The 19,049-nt window shown below is 43.6% G+C and overlaps 2 protein-coding genes across 2 annotated transcripts in view; both read right to left on the bottom strand.

Annotated features, from left to right (window-relative positions):
- Positions 1–783: 783 nt before the first annotated feature.
- TIMM13 (translocase of inner mitochondrial membrane 13) lies at positions 784–2,063 on the bottom strand. Its single transcript, XM_082495400.1, has 3 exons — positions 1,881–2,063; positions 1,621–1,689; positions 784–1,542 (listed from the first exon to the last, which is right to left on the bottom strand). The coding sequence occupies exons 1-3, from the start codon at positions 2,016–2,018 to the stop codon at positions 1,444–1,446; spliced, it is 306 nt and encodes a 101-aa protein (XP_082351526.1). The 5' UTR covers positions 2,019–2,063; the 3' UTR covers positions 784–1,443.
- An 8,655-nt stretch (positions 2,064–10,718) lies between these two features.
- LMNB2 (lamin B2) overlaps positions 10,719–19,049 on the bottom strand; it is a gene marked incomplete at its 5' end in the record, with an annotated part of 38,389 nt that continues 30,058 nt past the window's right edge. Inside the window, 7 exons of the mRNA XM_082495329.1 lie at positions 10,719–11,278; positions 12,530–12,631; positions 14,044–14,163; positions 15,050–15,157; positions 15,528–15,819; positions 16,423–16,643; positions 16,844–16,969. Coding sequence (XP_082351455.1) covers positions 11,237–11,278; positions 12,530–12,631; positions 14,044–14,163; positions 15,050–15,157; positions 15,528–15,819; positions 16,423–16,643; positions 16,844–16,969 — 1,011 coding nt within the window. The 3' untranslated portion in view covers positions 10,719–11,236. The remainder of the gene's footprint in view (positions 11,279–12,529; positions 12,632–14,043; positions 14,164–15,049; positions 15,158–15,527; positions 15,820–16,422; positions 16,644–16,843; positions 16,970–19,049) is intronic.

Raw genomic sequence — 19,049 nt, 5'->3', positions numbered from 1 at the left:
GCACTTAAGCTCTGCATTTGGGTATAGCAGGAGGTTTCTTCTTTCCCAACTGAGCCGGCAGTGAGATCCACCACTTTCCCAGCTACAGCACTAGCAAGGCGGGAGGCCTGGCTTCCAGGCATGGCTCAGCTCAAGACTGGTTCAGATCCATGGCTGGAATACTTGTGGGATGTTCCCATCAATGAAATGGGACTGCTGCACAACCAGCACCACAAAATTCATACAGCCATAAAGAAAAGTAAAAAGGTCCCTAAGCAAACATGGCTGGAAAGCACTTTATTTTCAAGTAGTCACCCCAGTCTGGATGGGAAACTCCAGTTCAGTTTCAATTAGTCCAAATAGCCAGTTATCTCCAAATAGTTTACCTTGTGTGAGAACACTTTAGTCCCTTCAGAGAAGCCACCACATTGGGAGATTCAATGAACTCAGATTCTCCCACATCCCTTTGCATGTCCTAGCAGCTAAGGAGACGTCATCCTTCCAGTATGTCTCCCTGCTCCAGCAAACAGTGAAATATTTTATAAAATACAGAAGAGCTTCAAAAGAAGGGATTTCAAAAATCTCACTGCAGGGGCGCGCACACTTTGAATCTCCCAACACTCTCCTCTTCCAGCTGCTGTGCACGCTGCTGCCTACACAGCATAAACGGGCCTTTCCAGGAGAGGCGTGTAAGCCAAGAACAGTACAGAGCCCCAAAGCAGACCCAAATCCTCTGCTGCCTAGAAGATAAGCTGCCAGATGGAACATCTGTACCAGAGCCAAACAAGAAGTTACAGACTATCATAGCCACACGACACATTTTATTCTGTAAAGAAATCAACCTCAGTACTTCCCGACCCTTTTCATTCCCAGCTGTGCTCGTACAACTATTTTCAAGGCTGTGCTGTAAACGTAGTAAGAGCACACCCCTGCTCCCCAACACACTGCTTGAGCTGAGCCAAAGCACATGAACCCAAACGTGACCCCAAACACAGCTATACAAAGACAAGGGAAGAAAGAGCCACACGTGGCATGTGGAGCATCTTACGGCAGCTTTTCCACTGATGAAAAGGGACTGGGTAACCACCTGAGGGGTGGGTCCATGCTTGCTTCCCGGGCAAAGCGTGTTGCTGGCCTGGCCCACCTTTTCCATAGAAGGCTCTTTGCCTCTCGCAGCCCTTTCGGGAGGGATTTATCAGCTGCGATACACCTTGGCCGGTCAGGACCGTTGGGAAGGGCATGAGGCAAATCAGGCAGCTCACGGCGGCTCTCAAGGCTGGAAAATTCACTCGCTCCTGGGACCGGTGCTAATAAAAGCCAATGGATGCAAAAGGTTCAGCGAGGGTTTATTGCTCTGCCAGGGCAGGGGCTGGAAAGGCGGCAGAACTTTGCCCCCGGCCAGCCGGACTGGCCGCTCGTCCCTTCCCCGCACGGTCCCTCCCTCGTCCAGGAGCCCGCGGCGCTTCACATGTTGGCTCTCTCCCGCTGCAGCCGAGAGTTGTAGGCTCTGGAAACCGCGTTCCAGGCGTCCATATACCGGTCCATGCACATGGCGATGCACTTCTGCGGGACAGAGAGCCCTCAGCGCTGGCCGCGGTGGGGAGACCCGCGGGTGCCCCGCGTCCCCCCGACCGCGCTCACCTGCTCCGAGTTGTCCAGCGCGCCGCCGGGCTTCCCGATGCACTTCCGAAAGCACTTGTCGGTCATGCGCTGCGGAGAGAGGCCGTGAGAGGGGCCGCGGGCCCCGGCGGGTGCCAGCCGCCGGGCCGGGCCGGGCCGGGCCGGGCCGGGAGCACCGGCCGATGTCGCGTTCCCCTCCCCGCGGCACGGCCGCCGCCGCCGCCCCCCGCCCCCCCCCGCCCCCGGGCAGCCCCCGCGCAGCCCCCGCGGCCCCTCCTGACCTGCAAGAGCTCCTGCGCGTTGGCCACGGCGATCTGCACCTTCACCTGCTCCATGATGAGCCCCGGGTCCAGCTTCCCCCCACCGCCACCCCCGGCGCCGAAGTCGGAGCCAAAGTCGGAGCCGAAGCCGCTCTCCATGCCGCAAAGTCACCCGCACCGGGGGCCCCACGCTGCCGGCGAAATGGCGGCCGGCCGGTACTACGGCTCCCGGCCCGCACCGCGCCCGCCGGGCGGGGCCGCCGCCCCCATAGCGCACCGCGCGGCTCGCGCAGGGGCCGCAGTCCGCCATGGCCGGCGCGGCGGGAACGGGGGACTCCTCCGCCTGAGACGCGGGTCGTGGCCCCGCCGGGCAGCGGGGTGAGGGCAGAGGCCGTGTGGCGATGAGTGTTGGTGTCACCGCCCGCCCTGGGGGAGGTGGCCCTCAGAGGGTTTGAAGTCCCGGGGCCTGAAGGGTCTTTCTGAGGCAGCGGTGCCCCCGGGGGGAGGCTGGTGCCTCGGCAGTGCCTTCCCCGCCCCACACACTGAGGCCATGGGAAGGAACTTAAAGCAGCTTCACAGACCATCCTGAGTGCCACCGCACGGTACGGTACGGACAGCCCGGCGAGTGGGCGCAGTGGGTTCATGAATGGTGGGTCCTGCTTGACTAACCCGATCTTCTATGTCGAGGTGACCCACTAAGGGGATGAGGGAAACGCTGTGGGTGTTGTTTACCTGGACTTTTACGAAAGCTTTTGACACTGTTTCCCACAGCATTCTCCTGGAGAAACTGTCTGCTCATAGCTTGGATAGGGTGAAAAACTGGCTGGATGGCCGTGCCCAGAGTAGTGGTGATCCTGTTGGTGTCTGGTCACAGGTGGTGTTCCACAGGGCTCAGTGCTGGGGCCGGTTCTCTTTAATATCTTTGTCAATGATCTGGATGAGGAGATCGAATGCACCCTCAGTCACTTTGCAGGTGACACTAAGTTGGGCGGGAGTATTGACCTGCTTGAGGGTAGGATGGCTCTACAGAGGGGTCTGCACAGGCTGGAGCGATGGGCCGAGGCCAATGGTGTGAGGTTCAACATGGCCCCGTGCCAGGTGCTGCCCTTGGGTCACACCAACCCCATGTACGCTACAGGATGGGGCAGAGTTGCTGGAAAGCTGCCTGGTGGAGAAGGCCCTGGGGGTATTGGCGGACAGCCGGCCGGCTGGGTATGAGCCAGCAGTGTGCCCAGGTGGCCACGAAGGCCAACAGCATCCTGGCCCGTGTCAGCCATAGTGTGGCCAGCAGCACTGGGGCAGCGATCGTCCCCCTGTACTGGGCACTGGTGAGGCCCCACCGCGAGTGCCGTGTTCCGTTTTGGGCCCCTCATGGCAAGAAAGATTGCCCAGAGAAGGGCGACGGAGCTGTGAGGTGTCTGGAGCACACGTCCTGTGAGGAGCAGCTGGAGGAGCTGGGGGGGTTCAGCCTGGAGAAGTGGAGGCTGAGGGGAGACCTTCTCGCTCCCTACAGCTCCCTGAAAGGAGGGGGTAGCGAGGGGGGGTCGGTCTCTGCTCCCAAGGAACAGGCAATGGGACAAGAGGAAACGGCCTCAGGTTGCGCCAGGGGAGGTTTAGGATGGAGACCGGGGAAAATTTCTTCACAGAAAGTGTTGTCAAGCACTGGAAGAGGCTGCCCAGGGCAGTGGTGGAGTCACCATCCCTGGAGGGATTTAACAGAGGGGCAGACGTGGTGCTGAGGGACATGGGTTAGTGATGGACTTGGCAGTGTTGGACTTTATTATCTTAAAGGTCCCTTCCAACCTAGACAATTGTGATTCACAGCAGAGGATAATGCTGCACAACTACATCCTGACATGAGACACGAGCATTATGATCTGGGCTCCCTATAGAGAGCAACTCCCTGGTGAGTTTTCTCTTGGAATTAATTCTTCTGTCCTTTGAGGATATGGCAATGGGTCCCTCTGACTTAGATGAGTCAGGTGAGAAGCTCATGCCTTTAAAACCTGCACTGATTCCACAATGGTCTATCCTCCATGAGGTAAGAACACTGTGGGAGTCAGTAGAAACACACAGGAGACAATAATGCTAAGGAGCTTTTTTCAGGAGTAGATGTCATGTGCAGAAAGGCGATTGCTGCTTACTTCTATGTGCGATGAGGAATGGAGCATTACAGCCGAGCTAAAGCCAAAACTACACTCGTCTTCGCTAGCTGGAGCCCACACTCAGAAGACAGAGTATTGTAAACCATACAATCCTGTCCGTGGGTCTGTCTACTTGAAAAAGAAACCATTCCTACACCTCGCAGAATTATCAGCTGGCACTAAAGATGGAGTAGTGGCCTAAGATACAATTTTATAGTGAGTGCAGACTAGTGAAAAGGAGTGGACTGGAAATGGAGCTGTGCTAACAATGAACTCGGCAGCTCACAGCAATGCTTCCCCCCGTCTCCAGTTGCTATGAATCCATCCCTGCCGGGGCTCGCCATCTGCTCTTCTCTCAAGGCATAATCAAGTGGGCTGAATGGAAGCAACCCCTCAATGCGGGGGCTGGAGGTCCATGGGGAGAAAGGAAGGAGACATTCACCTGCTCACAGCATCACACAGAATCACAGAATTTTCAGAGTTGGAAGGGACGTCTAGAGATCATCTAGCCCAACTCCCCTGCTAAAGCAGGATTGCCCGGACCACATCACTCAGGACTGCATCCAGGCGGGTCTTGAAAATCTCCAGAGAAGGGGACTCTGCCCCCTCCCTGGGCAGCCTGTGCCAGTGCTCTGTCACCCTCACTGTAAAGAAGTTTTTCTGTGTATTTGAACGGAACTTCCTGTGTACTAACTTGTGCCCGTTACCCCTCGTCCTGTTACTTGGAACCATTGAAAAGAGCCTGGCTCCATCCTCCTTCAGCCCACCCTTTAGATACTTGTATGCCATAATAAGGTCTCCCCTCAGCCCTCTCTTCTCCAGGCTAAAGAGTCCCAGCGCTCTCAGCCTTTCCTCATAAGGGAGATGCTCCAATCCCTCAATCATCTTAGTTGCCCTTCTCTGGACTCGCTCCAGCAGTTCCCTGTCCCTCTTGAACTGGGGAGCCCAAAACTGGACACAGTATTCCAGTTGTGGCCTCACCAGTGCAGAGTAGAGGGGGAGAATGACCTCCTTCGACCTACTGGCCACACTCTTCCCTATGCAGCCCAGGATTCCATTGGCCTTTTTGGCAACAAGGGCACATTGCTGGGCCATGGATAATTTACTGTCTACCACAACCCCCAGATCCTTCTCCTCAGAGCTACTTCCCAGCAGGTCCGCCCCTAACCTGTACTGGTGCCTAGCATTCTTCCTCCCCAGGTGCAGGACCTGGCACTTGCTTTTGTTGAACCTCATTAGGTTCTTCTCTGCCCAGCTCTCCAGCCTGTCCAGGTCATGCTGGATGGCAGCACGGCCCTCTGGGGTGTCAGCCACCCCACCCAGTTTGGTATCATCAGCAAACTTGCTGAGGATACACTCTGTCCCCTCATCCAGGTCATTAATGAATATATTAAACAAAATTGGACCGAGTATTGACCCCTGGGGGACACCACTGGTTACAGGCCTCCAACTAGACTCTGTGCCGCTGATCACGACCCTCCGAGTTCTGTCCCGCAGCCAACTCTCAATCCACCTCACCGTCACCTCATCTAGCCCATACTTCCTCAGCTTCCTAATGAGGATGTCATGGGAGACAGTGTCAAAAGCCTTGCTAAAGTCAAGGTAGAGGACATCCACGACTCTCCCCTCATCCAGCCAACCAGTTATAACATCATAGAAAGCTATCAGATTGGTCAAGCATGATTTACCCTTGGTAAACTTGAGTGCTCCAGCTACTGAAGTTCTTCCCTCTGCTTTTATTGGGAGCGGTGCTATTGATCAGCGAGGACAGCGCTTCCCACCAGCACTGTGTGTACCTACAGTTTAAAGGAAAGCGTTCATTTCCTTTTGAAGCACACCTGGCAATGCAGCTCATCTCCTTCCGGAGTGTGGAAAACTCCTTGTCCCCTATCTCTCTACACACAGGAAGGTCCCCTGGGATGAATCATTTCAAACAGCCCATGTGGCCTCTGTGTCATTGAATGAAAGAAGGAATCAAATAAAATGCAAAACATTTATTCGAGTGTGTTGTACAAAAAGTTTCCAGTCATAAAATGTATATTACAAATCATTGAAAAAGACAAGACATTTGGCATGCATATTCTAAAAAGAAAAACCAACACTTTGAAATGATAAAGTCTAGATCATTATGTAGTTTTCGTAAGTTCCATGTGAACATTTTCATCATTTTGTCTTTGTATTTCAATTTGCAACCTTTTTCACAATTCCTTATTTTAAAAACTTGAACCTTCCAAAAACTCATCTGCAGCAGCTGACCAAACGCGGTCAGTTAAACTGACCGGTGACCTATAACCAGAGCTATCTAAATAAAGATTGTGTTAAAAAAATAAAAACACAATTCAAGTCACAAGGCATCACTGTTAGGAAAATAGAGTTCAACTGAGAAGGTATTCTTGTGCCCAAATGGAAAGCATTTTGGCTTAAACTTCTTTAAGATAGCTTATTGCTTGTAATTTTAGTGTAATGATGATCTGGGTAGCTGGAATACATAACAACATCTACCTTATCAACACGGAATCGTCACTTCATTAAAAGCTAACTAGAAAATTTGGAAGTTCAATAAAACATGTTATTTTCCTGAACTCCAAGTCAATTCATTGCTTGTTCTATTCTGATCAGGGTCTTTCAATATTAAGCATCCTTTTCACTCTCTAGACCTTAGCATTTCAAGAAAGGCATTATGTTTACAAATAATAATTGCATGTAAATATGGTCTTTATAAAAAAACACTTCTGAATTATTTTAAACTGGTTTAAAGCTAAGCATATTGAAGGGCAAATAAAAATTCTGTTTCCCAGGCCATTTTAAGTGAGAAAAGAAACTCTCCAATATAAATTGTTTTGACATTCAGCTAAAACAATGCTTTGAAAAAATGCAATCACTATCTCACCTTCCACTCACTGGTTTACAACAAGGTTTTGTTTCCTGCTGACACAGGGTTTGGACCCAACAGTGGCAATAAAATCCAGTCTCAAATATGGATATGCCTTTGTTTAGAGATAAGACTTTCAAAAGAAGATACAGAAAGAATGGCGTAATGGTGAGGAAGTGAGAAAAGTGGCTACAAGAGATACAAAACACCCAGCATGCATTTTTTTCCATACAGCATCAAAATTCTTCTGATGCAAACAAAAGAAACAGTTTCTTAACTATTCTGGGGTGTAGAGAGGATTTCTACAAGCCTCTTGTAACTAACCCCTGTTCAGGTTGCAGTTAAAGGGCCTTTATACAGGATTAGCATTAAAAAGAAGAAAAAAGGGTGTATAAAAAACAGTAAGATCCCTGAACTGAACATGAGGTGACCCGTTGCTGAAGGATAAACAGGCACAGTAAGCGATCTCCTTTCACAGTATGGTCTGCTTCACGCTGCAATACAGTTTTCATGACTAATGCAAGCTGCAGACAGCCTTGTCTGCTTTTACATTACAGGTCATGGGAAGCAGATGTTTATTTTCTTCCTGAGACTTTTGGTTCCTGCTACAAACACAAACTGTGCCGGGCAACTCATCTAATGGCAAAACAGTGCTGAAGACAAGTGATCAATGCATCAGTGTAAACGATTGTTTTTGTCAGGGCAACTCCAGAGTCCCGAACTAGCTTAAGTAGACACATTGGGAAATAAAGCTGTGCAGCAACAAAGGAATCACAGCCACTCTGTTACTTGGAATAAGTCACTGCAACACAAGAGCTAAAGTCACAAATACATAAGCAAGGGAGAGAAGTGGCACAAAATGTCAGAGGCTCTCTGTAACCGTATTTCACTCTGTGGGATGCCACATTTGACAGTTCTGCAGATGGATGGATTTGCTCTGACACAAGCATTTTCACATGGTACGAACTTAGGAGTAGGCAGTATGCCTTCATCATATTTTATATGATACTCTTATGATCTACACAATGAAAACATTAGCTTAACTATCCTGCTGCAGGTATTCTGTTATTCCTTCCCCCTCTTAACCAGTGAGAATAATTTAGGAATCTTTTTTACTATTTCATCCAGAATAAAAGTTGTTTGCTTATTTTTTCTGGAATAAGAACATCCATATGGGTAGTTACACTCACGTAACTACTCTGAAAAAAGCTATACTGGTTAATTTCCCTAATCAGACAACCCTTAAAATCATTTTTCTCTTGATGAGTCAAAATTTCTACTTCAAGCTCTAGACCTGGTATCAGACACTGGAGTAGAAGTTGGAGGATAGTCAGCATTTCAAGAGTGGTTCACATACAGGATCAAACAAGAGGAGAGGGCAAGGGGACACTATATTTGAACAAAAAGGTTTAATTATCCTAAAAAAAAAAAAAAAAGACACAGGAAAAAAAGAAAGAAACAATGCTTTTTGGTTTGGTAAAGCCAAAAAACCTCCCAGTATGTCACGCCAACTTTAAAGGTATAGTGCCATTATACTGAAGCTTAGCGCCAAAAGCAAGAGTATGGCGTCGAGAGAAGATGCACACACACACACAAAAGTACATGGAATACAGTAGTTTTTCTGTGTCTTGTAATTTACAGCTAGGAATTATTTCTCTTATTTTTAGTAGCTTTTTAGAAAGCACTGTGGTGACAGAATGACCCACATTTAGACTGTTGGCATTCAGCTTTTCCCACAGTGTCAATCACTGTTTTATATAAACACCTGTATATACCTAAACACGGTACTGAAGAATAAAATAAACTGTTTCAAAGTTAAGGACACAGTTCCCAATCTAAGGACAAATTCTGCAGACTGTTACTGAAGGGCACCACGCTCACCACAAAGAACAGGCAAGCACCAGTTCCCGTAAGGCTGCAAGAAGACACATTCCCCATACAGTAGCTGTTAAGAAAACTATGGCTCAGGTAGCAAGAGGTTTTCCTCGTTCAAGCTGCCTTTCCTAGCCCATTCTTTATAGGAAAAAAAAAAAAAAAAAAAATCACAGAAAAAATGCAAATTAACTACACACTTGTTGCTTTAGTATTTAAGATCACAGAACAAACTTAAATTTACAGGACAACCTTAAAGAAGAATAAGCAATCTGAAAACTGGCCAATGTAAAAAAAAAAAAAAAAATAAATACAGACCTTCAGAAAAAAAAGCAAAAAGCCCTCTAACATTATGTAAGTATATTATAGAAGCTGTGGGTCAGAAAGGGAAATGCTGTCCAGTGGTTGGAAGGTGCATTGCAAAAATACTTTTACATTGATTGCATTCATTTGCTTACTAACAAATTTAGAAGAGGTAATTGATAACAGTATGTCTGAGAAACATAATTTCACAAGATACATTTTACAGAGAGATAGACATGATTTACTACATATTTAACCTTCTACTCAAGCAGAGTGGGAACACTACATTGGAAAAACAGCCAAGTACGTCAATAAAGTTATCCCATTAGCCCAAACAGCCAAATCCTCATACTGTTTTTTTTTGGTAATGGTTCTTCTGATAATGGGTTAGGACATAATTCTAAATGTCTATTCATTTAACTTTAGTAATTCAGTCATCCCACTCAAATAGGGAAAAGTAGCATCTTTGATTTATTTTTAAATGCTAAAATAAATCCGTAAGCTTAAAAAAAAACCAAACCCTTTTGTTCCCACCCTGCTTGCATTACAAAGCCATCAGTCAAAGCCACTAAACTGACTTTCTAGGTTATATCTGTCAGTCACAATATTGTTCAGAGAACGTAATGTCCAAAAGCCACCGAAAACATCCAAACCTTGTAGCTTGTTTGAGGAGTCTAAACTATTTGAATGACAAGATCAGAGTTCAAGAGTGCAGGTAAAAACAGGATTCTATGCTGGCATCAAATGGTATTCAAATTTTGTATCCAAACTAATAACTAGTGGAAAAACACTTTTGCTCGTACAGTAGCCAATAGATTCTTTGGAGCAGTGAAGTATTTTTCCTAGTGCTTAAAGATGCACTACTATATGAATACTAACCCTTATGGGAGTTATGTCCACAGAAATGCAGCAGAAAAAACCTTAAGCTATAGGGCCACTGTCAGATACAAAATGCATCGTACTGAAATAAAAATCACCTGCTACTCATAAAAGCATTTTTTAAATAAAAGGCATTATTCTCCCTACACTCACTGTTAGACTTTACTTCAAGCATTTGAACACTGCAAAGCAATGTTTACGCGCTAAACAATAGCGGTTCCTTTTAACTTTTTTAAAAAGTCATGAAACTATTTCCATACTATTTTGCAAATAGCGCTCCTTAAGATATCTGACAATGCCCCTTTGAATGTAAGAGAAGTATGAACAAACTGCATCTAGCTCTGATTTAAAGTGTCAACGTTTACACAGAATAACCTTTAAAATTGCCTTTTAACACCTAAAATCCTAACCATTCTGTTTAACGCTGAATATGTCAAAAGCATTAAATCATGATGCTTAACATCATAAATACCATACATCATCACTTGTGTCCATGATTTAACAAGGTCTCATTTGTGACGTCGAAATTCCCTGAACATAAACCTCTGGGTTTCACACTTCCGTACCTTAAGATGGTGTACATATTTAGTAAGCAGAACCCATTATTCTCCATCTTCTGAAATAATAATATGGAGCCAAGGTGCTGACAGACTCAGATGTTTTTACCACTAGGCTGTCAAACCCTGGAGCAGGACAAGATCCTGTGGTCCTGAGCCAAGAATATCTAAAATGCAGCTTCCCTTGTTACTTCCATTGCTGAAGTAGCATTTTTAACGAACTTGGGGTCTGTTTTTCCTAAGCTGGGCGCTGCTGAGGATACCAGGCAAGATATTACCATTTCTGAAAGGATGAAGGAAACACTACTGTGAATCTCTTTTGGGGCCCTGCAGATGAACACGCTTTCTTTTTTTTTTTTTTTTTTGAGTTATCCTGGTTATATATGCAATTATAGATTTACCATACACTCAAGGAGTCTCATCCCATTTTGGCTAAAAATTTCCTTTTCTGCTGCAGGTTTGTACATAAGACGTTAAACTCTGTATGGGGAAAGATGATGTATTCCAATATAGTGTTTCAACAGAGAGGGAAAAATAAAGAAATCTCTTAAAAATTCTGGCAGTTTTGTTCAGTAAAGGTTTTTTTTTTGAATTTTTTTTTTATCAAAATGTACCAAGGAGTAAACTTCAAAGAAATCAGATGATGCATATAAAAATAGTTTTCAGTGGCTCTGGAGAGAAAGAAATAGCAAAAATAAAAGGAAATAAATGAAGAAAAAAAGAGCAAATAATAGTTTCTTTTTTCTTTCTTCACATCACTGAGCATCCTCTAGAGGTTGTTCTGGGATCCCCCTAAAATAAGACAGACATTAGTTGAGCTCAATTCTTACTAGCTTTTGTCATTTAAGCCTAGACTCTGGTTATCATCTCAGCTTTTTTTTTTTCTGTAGTTTAATTATATTCAGGGAACATCACAACTATAGAGAATGCACAGCACATGTCACAATCCACTACCAGGATTAAGACCCTGTTACTCTGGCTGTGGTTTTCCACAAAGGGTTGATTGGTCAATCTCCACACTTTCAACACTGATACAAAGTGACAACTGAAAATTGTGATGTCATTAGCTATAAAACAGGAAGTTCTTTTATTTCAAATGATGCTTCCATTTGAGAGAGATCTATGCTGCTATTGCTGCTTCTTTGGTTAAAAAAAAAAAAAAAAAAAAGTTATCTGTTCTGGTTGCTTTATACTACAAATACACTGCTCAATCTCCTGGAGAAAAAAAAAACCAACTTTCAGAACTCAACCTCAAACCTACACAGAATGATCCTTTGTGAAAAAGAGCTACTAATGGCCACTAATCAGGAGAATAAGTCGCTTGAGTTTGAAATAAATTTAAATATTTTCTGATATCACCTGTATGAAGTATCCTTCTCCATTTCACTCTGCTGACTGTTGGTCAGTTTTTTCATAGTACTTAACTAAGGGTTATGAAAACATATAGGTGGCATTATTAAGAAAAAACAAGTTTATTTCAGATGTAGCAGGTACATACTGTCAGAAAATAAACCAATAAGCTGAAACCTGCAGCAACAGAAGCCCTCCCCGTTTCCTGTTTTTTAGTGGTTTTATTTCCCAATGGTTTTATTCTGCTTACAGCAAGAATGCCGCAAACTTTTTTTTTTTTTTTTTTTTTACAGAGAAGCAACTACTAGAATGGGAGGAACACTGACTGCTAAAACTAATCTTACTAACCCTAAAAATAGTCTATGTCATTGCAATGCTGTAAATCTGTGATCTGTCACATACTTCCATAGACACCTTGGCATCCTGACCTGGCATCAGCCACTGCTTGAGCTGCACTGTTCTTGATTCAAGCAGCAATTCCTGACAGATTGCTCACATCAGACTCTCTCTGTGCATTGTCGTAATGCTGCAGGGTTGCATGCCTTTCTGGGATCGGCCTCTGCAAGCATCCATTGGAAAAATGGACCAGGAAGCTCAGAGCTGGCAAAAGTTGAAGGGACTCCCCCTAAATCTTATGCCTGATTAATCCAACCAAAAAGGCACAAGTTAAACACTTGGTCTGCATCTTATTACCTGTTGGTTGAAAAGGTCTTCCTCTCCAAACTCTGCTTCATCCTCTTCCTCTTCGTTCTCTTGCACGACTACTGATTTAGTAACACTTCTCACTGCAACTTCCTACACAAAATGATAGATAAGGAGATGGCCAGTAGTCTCTCTCTCATGTTTTTGGTATTCCATCAATATAATACCCCTAATATAAAATTCTGGGCAACTTGCCCTAGATTTAACGTTAGCTATGCAAACAAATACCGGTAATATCCTGCAAACCACAACAACATTCCTATGCTATCCACTGAAAAGCATTTTAGGTAATTTAGCTTTGGGAATTTTCTTTCATTACCTAGGGATTTGAGAAGAAGCAGCCATGTTTCAGGTGGTCATTAGTCAATTTTACACAAGCTCATAGCAGAGCCAGCTAGGAGCCGTCTGAGACGTATCATGAGGGGAGAAACTAAAAGTTTCTCAGTATGATTACGCAGCATTGAGAATATTCCTAATTTCTACTAAACATTCTATATTAATTGCATGTATCAATTATTTGACTGTCTTCTAAGTCAGGCACTAAAAAGAATTCTAAAACCCCAGGAAGCTTTCTTTATTACTAAATTATTTTTAACACTTCTTAGTAGCAAGAAATTCTTCTGTACACTTGCACCCTTGATATCATAGGTGCAAATTTCTACTTGTGGAAAAAGTGTCACCCTAAATATACACTTCTAAGCAGGGATTCTCAAGGCAGCCACAGTGGGAATGGACGTTGATTTGAAATTTTTTCAAATTCAGTTTAACCACTTCTGTTTGAATACTAAGCCAGTTAGCTTTCTATTTGTACAAACGACCGTCCCTCCTACTTTGTCCTGTGCTGCTGTTCCAGCACAAAGCGCCACCACAGAATTGCCAGCAAGAAAGGCAGCATGAAAACTGATACAACTGTGGTCTGTTTCACTTTCCTACTTCTATCAGATCACTGGGATAATGGCGATTTTATGAATAACAGCCAAAGTAGATCCTCCCTTGCAGGAGTCTTTGGCAGGGATAGTTTTAAGAAACTGGGTGTGGGCAGATATAGGACAATTCAGAATACACAGGAACCCGTGCCAAATGAAAGCTTCTGGTATACTTCCAACATTGAAAGGACAGCGATCTTCCTACATTAATATTTATATTGCACCCCAGAATATTGCAGGTATTATGTAACATAACTTTGAATTGCCAGCAATACGTAGTCTTTTCTGAAAATACATACTCAAATTCCAAACAAATTCTCTACAAGCAGGGCGTTTTTCTAAAATAGGATGAAAAAGTATATGGATATAATTGGGATGATGACCGCCAATTTCCAAAGTTTCCCCAAAATCGCAGTTACATATAGATATTTAATTATTTTCAGTGTTATAAACAGTCTTATTTTAGAAGACAATAGGGGAGAACTTAAAATCAGGATTTTGCCGTCGTCCCCCACCCCCCAATTAAAGAATCTGGGAGATAACCCAGCCCACAGCTTTTTTTCTACAGACACAGCCTACCTCTCCTTCAGAGTTCACGAGGTACGTGCGAATATTTCCTCCAGTGCCCCAGCTGCCTTGATTCTTCCACACGAGTACAGAAGGGGGGCTATGAGATACACCTGCATCTGCACCCCAAATCTAGCGAGAAAGACATTCTATAATTAGCTGTTCATACACATTTTTTTTAAATATACAGAACCCCCTAATTCTCCTTGTTTTCTCTACATACCAGTTTTGTTTCTGAATTCCAAAGGCAGTTTTACCCTTTTACCTACACCATTACTTGTAGTAAGATATTATCCTCAGTCTACCACAAAAAGTAACACTAGCCATAAAAACAACCCCAGAACTAAAAAAGACAAAAAATTGTACTTAATATTCCAGTCAATGTTTTTACAAATACACAAATTTCTCCTACCACTGTCTCAATGACTATACTGTATGTATGGAGACAAGACATAAAATGGAACCTGTAGTGTATCAATTTAATCTTATATATATATCTGAGCAATTGATACTTAAGTGTAAATAGCTGGAACTGATTAAAAGAAAGCCTTTTTTTCTTCTGAAAGAAGATCTTTTGCAGACTGAAAATAAAACACAAAATTATTGAAAAGCGGCTGTTCTACTGCAGTCAAGGTGAGAACGTCTAGTCTTAAACTTAACTAAGTCTACTAGACGGAGTGAATGCTCCAAAACATTCCTGTTTCATTAAGAGGTTGAGCAGGATTAGCGTTCCAAACCTGGGCAAAGGTGTTTGAAAATAAAGAGCCCTTGACCTGCCCCCCCCCCCCCCCACTTTTTCTTCAACTTTCTCTGTGCCTGAAATGGTCTTAAATACTGAAATGCTAATATATAAATTCAATTTCATATCTGCATTTTTATAACTGAAATCCTGCTTCTCTAAAGCGAGATCCATGAAATCAAGTTATATACCAGATCAGGCTGTACCAAACATCAGATTTACAACTGCCACAACATCAACAAAAGAGTATGTTATTGACATACTGCAAGTATAACTTACTGTTACAGTCTGCCCAGCTCTGAGGACATACTTGGGAGTAAATTTGTAAGCAATTTCTTCTCCATCTCCAATTTGTCTTTTCAGCCTCCAGTTACCCAAAGACTGATCCTAATGGAGAGTCATAAGGTTATTTAGGGTGAGCAAAACAGAGCAAACAGGCATCACAGCTTTCTCTAGGTCTCTCTGTTATTAAAATAATGTGAATATAAATTTATTTACATGGTTCTTAGATATCCGCATTCTAACTTGAAGGTATTTTTTTTATACCCATTAACAGTCTGAAGTGTAAATCCCACAAGGTCGTTCAGCAAAATATAAACATTCAACTTTCAAATGCTCCTGTTTATTACTGCAGGATGCTGCACCTTGAGATGCTGCTCCTGCTCTCCGAGGGACTCCACCTACTTATGCTACAAAAGGCTGTGGAACATTTCACTTTAGCTCCTCCTTGCTTTCTGGGAATTCTTCTGACACTCACCTTCTCAGAGTTATTCTTAAGTTGAACGTATTTGCCCTCCAGGTCTATCTCTTCTATGCTGATACTTCCTGTCGCTGAAGCTTGCTGGGACATTTGGAAGCTACTGCTACTACTGCTGCCGCTAATACTTCCAGTGCCAATTCCACTTGTTCCGCTGCCTGAAAACTCCTCTGCTTCAATACGTTTTCTCTTGCCTCGGGAAGAGCGAATAAGTGAAGTACTGCTACTGCTGCTGCTGGAGGTAGCCCGAGAGACTGTAACCCGGGAGGAGGGACTTGGAGAGAGCTTCAACCTTAACACAATGAAGAAAGCATTTTAATTAACTCATCTACACAAAAAGCAATAATGCTACAACATACTCAGTAGCCAGACTGTAATACGCCTCAAGGCTGAAAGCAGCCCCACTGTTTGTCAGGAAGACTCCATAAGAGAAGGGGGGAGGTGGTGGTGTGTGGTGTCCATCCCTGAGAAATTTTCTGGTAGTGTCATTATGTGACATGGAAAGCATCACCAGTGAGATCACCACAGATCATTTAACCCCCCCCCCCCCTCCAGTATATCTACCGCTAAACACACTATTCTTGGGCCACATAATTTAAAAACAGGAAAACACAGAAGTATAAGCATTTAAATAAAAAGAGGAGACAAATGTCAAGCACAGAATGATATATTTCACTGTACTCTGAGACTATTATAATACCCAAAATAAAATAAAGACAGCATTCAGATGAGAACCCTTGCAAGTATTCCATGTAAGTGTTCCATGCAACGCATTGTACCGTGAAGCCAATATGGCTTCAGTGAAACAAAATTGAGCATTCCTGCTCAAATAGTGAAAAAGCAGCATAAGAAACACCTGCTAGTCTGAAAAAAAGAATGTGGAATCTATACGTACCTTTCCTCTTCTCCTTCCAGGAGTTTTCGGTAAGCACTGATCTCCATGTCCAGTGCTAATTTAACATCAAGCAGTTCCTGGTACTCTGTAAGCTGCTGCTGCATCTGGTCCCTCATTTCTGTCATTTCCCTCTCCTTTGCATCTAGCATCTTCCTAAACTTTTCCCGCTCACCAGCCATCATTTCCTCCAATTCACGAATGCGATCTTCTGCAGCACTAGCCTAGATAGCACAGTGGAAAACTTAGTTGGCATCTATGTGGGTACAGGAAAAAAATTAAAAATTCATTCCCTCCCTCCCAAAGGAACATAACAAAGCTTTCCCTCTGTGAAATTCAGAAAATATGAAGGAACAGAAATGTTAATATATACAAACAATACAGTGCTCTGTATCAGAGATGAAAGCAAATTTAGTCCCTTTACCTGTTTCTGAAGGCCAGAAAGCTGGTAGCTGAGAGTTTCTATTCTCATGCGAGCCTCCTTCAACTCCTCTCGAGCTGCACCAGCAGCTTTGTCATTTTGGTCAGAGGACAGTTTGGCATTCTCCAGCTGGAAGGCAAGTTTTATACAGGTCACTTACATTGAGTTAGATACCCTGCAAATATCCTTTCAGTAAAAAGTGGAAGCTATTTAATCTTAAATAATTTTAAATGGAAATCTGGTAAGTTTATGGTAAGAATTGCATAACATTAAGGAAATGCCCTAAGGGCCAGAAAAATCTATTTCAGTCTATTCCCATAGGATTTGCTTGTACTATTAAAAAAAAAAAAAGGTCTATTAGCCCTTCTGTTATACAAGCAGCCTTATAGTTTCCAAAAATTGAGGTTCATGTGATCGCACGACCTGTGCGTTTGTTGTAAGAACAATCACACTGGATCAGTGCAAAGGCTACCTTGCTCACTTCCTGGTCTAACAGATCCCTGGATGCCCAGGGACTAAGCTCAATAAAATATCCCATGGGAATTTTATCTCAGCTGGCCATTTGCAACTCTGGGACTTCCTAAGCCAGAGACAATATTTTTATGCTTACTATCTCATGGATTTTTCAGGCAGGAATTTGTCTCTGCTTTCTGAATTTATGGGGCAAAGAGTTTAGCTATACATTAATGAAGAACAACCTCTTTTTGTTTCTTGCGAATCTGCTACTGGACATTCACTGCCCCTACTTCTATTGAAAAAATAATAAACAATCACTCCTCATTCACCTTCTCCATGGTATTTATCCTTTTACAGACATCCATTTTATCTTTCTCGATTCATTTCTTCTCCCAGGTGAAGTTTTATTTTCAACTTTCCTCATGCAGGACTTGTTTCATACTCGTCTTTGTTAGTATTCTCAGTATTAGTCTGTACTACCTTTTCAAGCAGGACTAAAACTACCCACAGCACTTCAGATGACATCCTGCCCCAGAGGTAAAACAATGCTTTTGGTTTTATTCTCTTTCCCTAGTAGTTGCCAACATTCAATTTGTTTTCAGGTTTTGTTAATTTCATCTAAGAAACAAGCTTCATTTCTCCTCACTAATTTTAACCAAATCTGACAGAGCAACAACTGAGCTCAAAGCTATTACATGGTAAGTTTCATCAAAGTAGATAACTAGAAAAAGCATCCTTTTCATGCCTTGCAGCTGGAGTTCAACAATTCTGCTACACACCATGGAATCCACCCAGGAACTAACTGCCCCAATTCTAAGAACAGTTACGGGCAGAACATGTTCTTTAGTCACACAGCAGAAAGCTTTATAAAATTCAATCTTCATTAGCTCTGCTGTTCACAGGGTTCTGAGGAGGAAAGAAAACACACATAGAGCCTTCTTTAGGCTAAGGGTTTTGAAAGAACTTCAAGTCCACTATACACCATTACTTCTTGTAAAGTTTAAAATTAAAAATTAATTGAATGCTGACAACCAGTCACTTCCTTGCAGTCATGCTGGCATAGTGCCAAATCCTCAGATTTAGAATTCCTATTGCTTATGATCAAAGGTCATGGTCAGGCAAGAAGTAAGCTTTTACCCAAGACCCTCTCATCCTGGAGAAGCTCAGTAGCTAAACTTCACAACCAGCTTTGACATCATATTCCTTAACAGTTCAGGCTCTCTCTGAGCAGGGACGCATCCTTATCCAGAAATCCACAGACTGAAGCTCACAGCTAAGCTTGTTTTTCCCTTCTGTGGTGGTGCAATCCCCCTGCCCTGCCTTAGGCCTCTCAATGCTTGGCCTCAATTTCTTCCCCACCTGGGCTACATGATAATACAATTACCATAACGAGATGTAATGGTCTAACACAAAAGAAAGAAAGGGTGGAGAGCAACGAACTAGAACAGTACTCCTTCGTGTATCTGGTTCCCATAGCTCCCACCGTTTGAAGGTGGGGAGTAACGGACTAGAATACTATGGCAACCTCCTAGTGTGCGTGGTTCCTATGGTTCCTACTGTTTGAAGAAAACCACAATAATTAGTCACTTCCGATGCCATATGGATTGTGGCTGCAGAGAGGGGAGTAACAGGACCACAAGTCCTAGCAATTCCTGGGCTTGCGTAACCATGGAAAGTACCGAAATACTCCATTGTCTGAACTGGGCCGGAGAAGTACCTAACAGAAGTCAGTTATCTCAGATCCTGTAACTAG

Source organism: Vanellus vanellus, assembly GCF_965231255.1.
Source record: "Vanellus vanellus genome assembly, chromosome: 25".
Classification (NCBI taxonomy): domain Eukaryota; kingdom Metazoa; phylum Chordata; class Aves; order Charadriiformes; family Charadriidae; genus Vanellus; species Vanellus vanellus.
This window is presented reverse-complemented; position numbering and strand designations above follow the sequence as displayed.

Bases quoted from the DNA above. Each gene is read 5' to 3' on its own strand.
- TIMM13 (XM_082495400.1), bottom strand. From the start codon at position 2,018: ATGGAGAGCGGCTTCGGCTCCGACTTTGGCTCCGACTTCGGCGCCGGG. The intron at 1,690-1,880 runs GTCAGGAGGGGC...CTCTCTCCGCAG, and splicing joins ACGCGCAGGAGCTCTTGCAG to CGCATGACCGACAAGTGCTT. The intron at 1,543-1,620 runs GTGAGCGCGGTC...TCTGTCCCGCAG, and splicing joins CGCTGGACAACTCGGAGCAG to AAGTGCATCGCCATGTGCAT.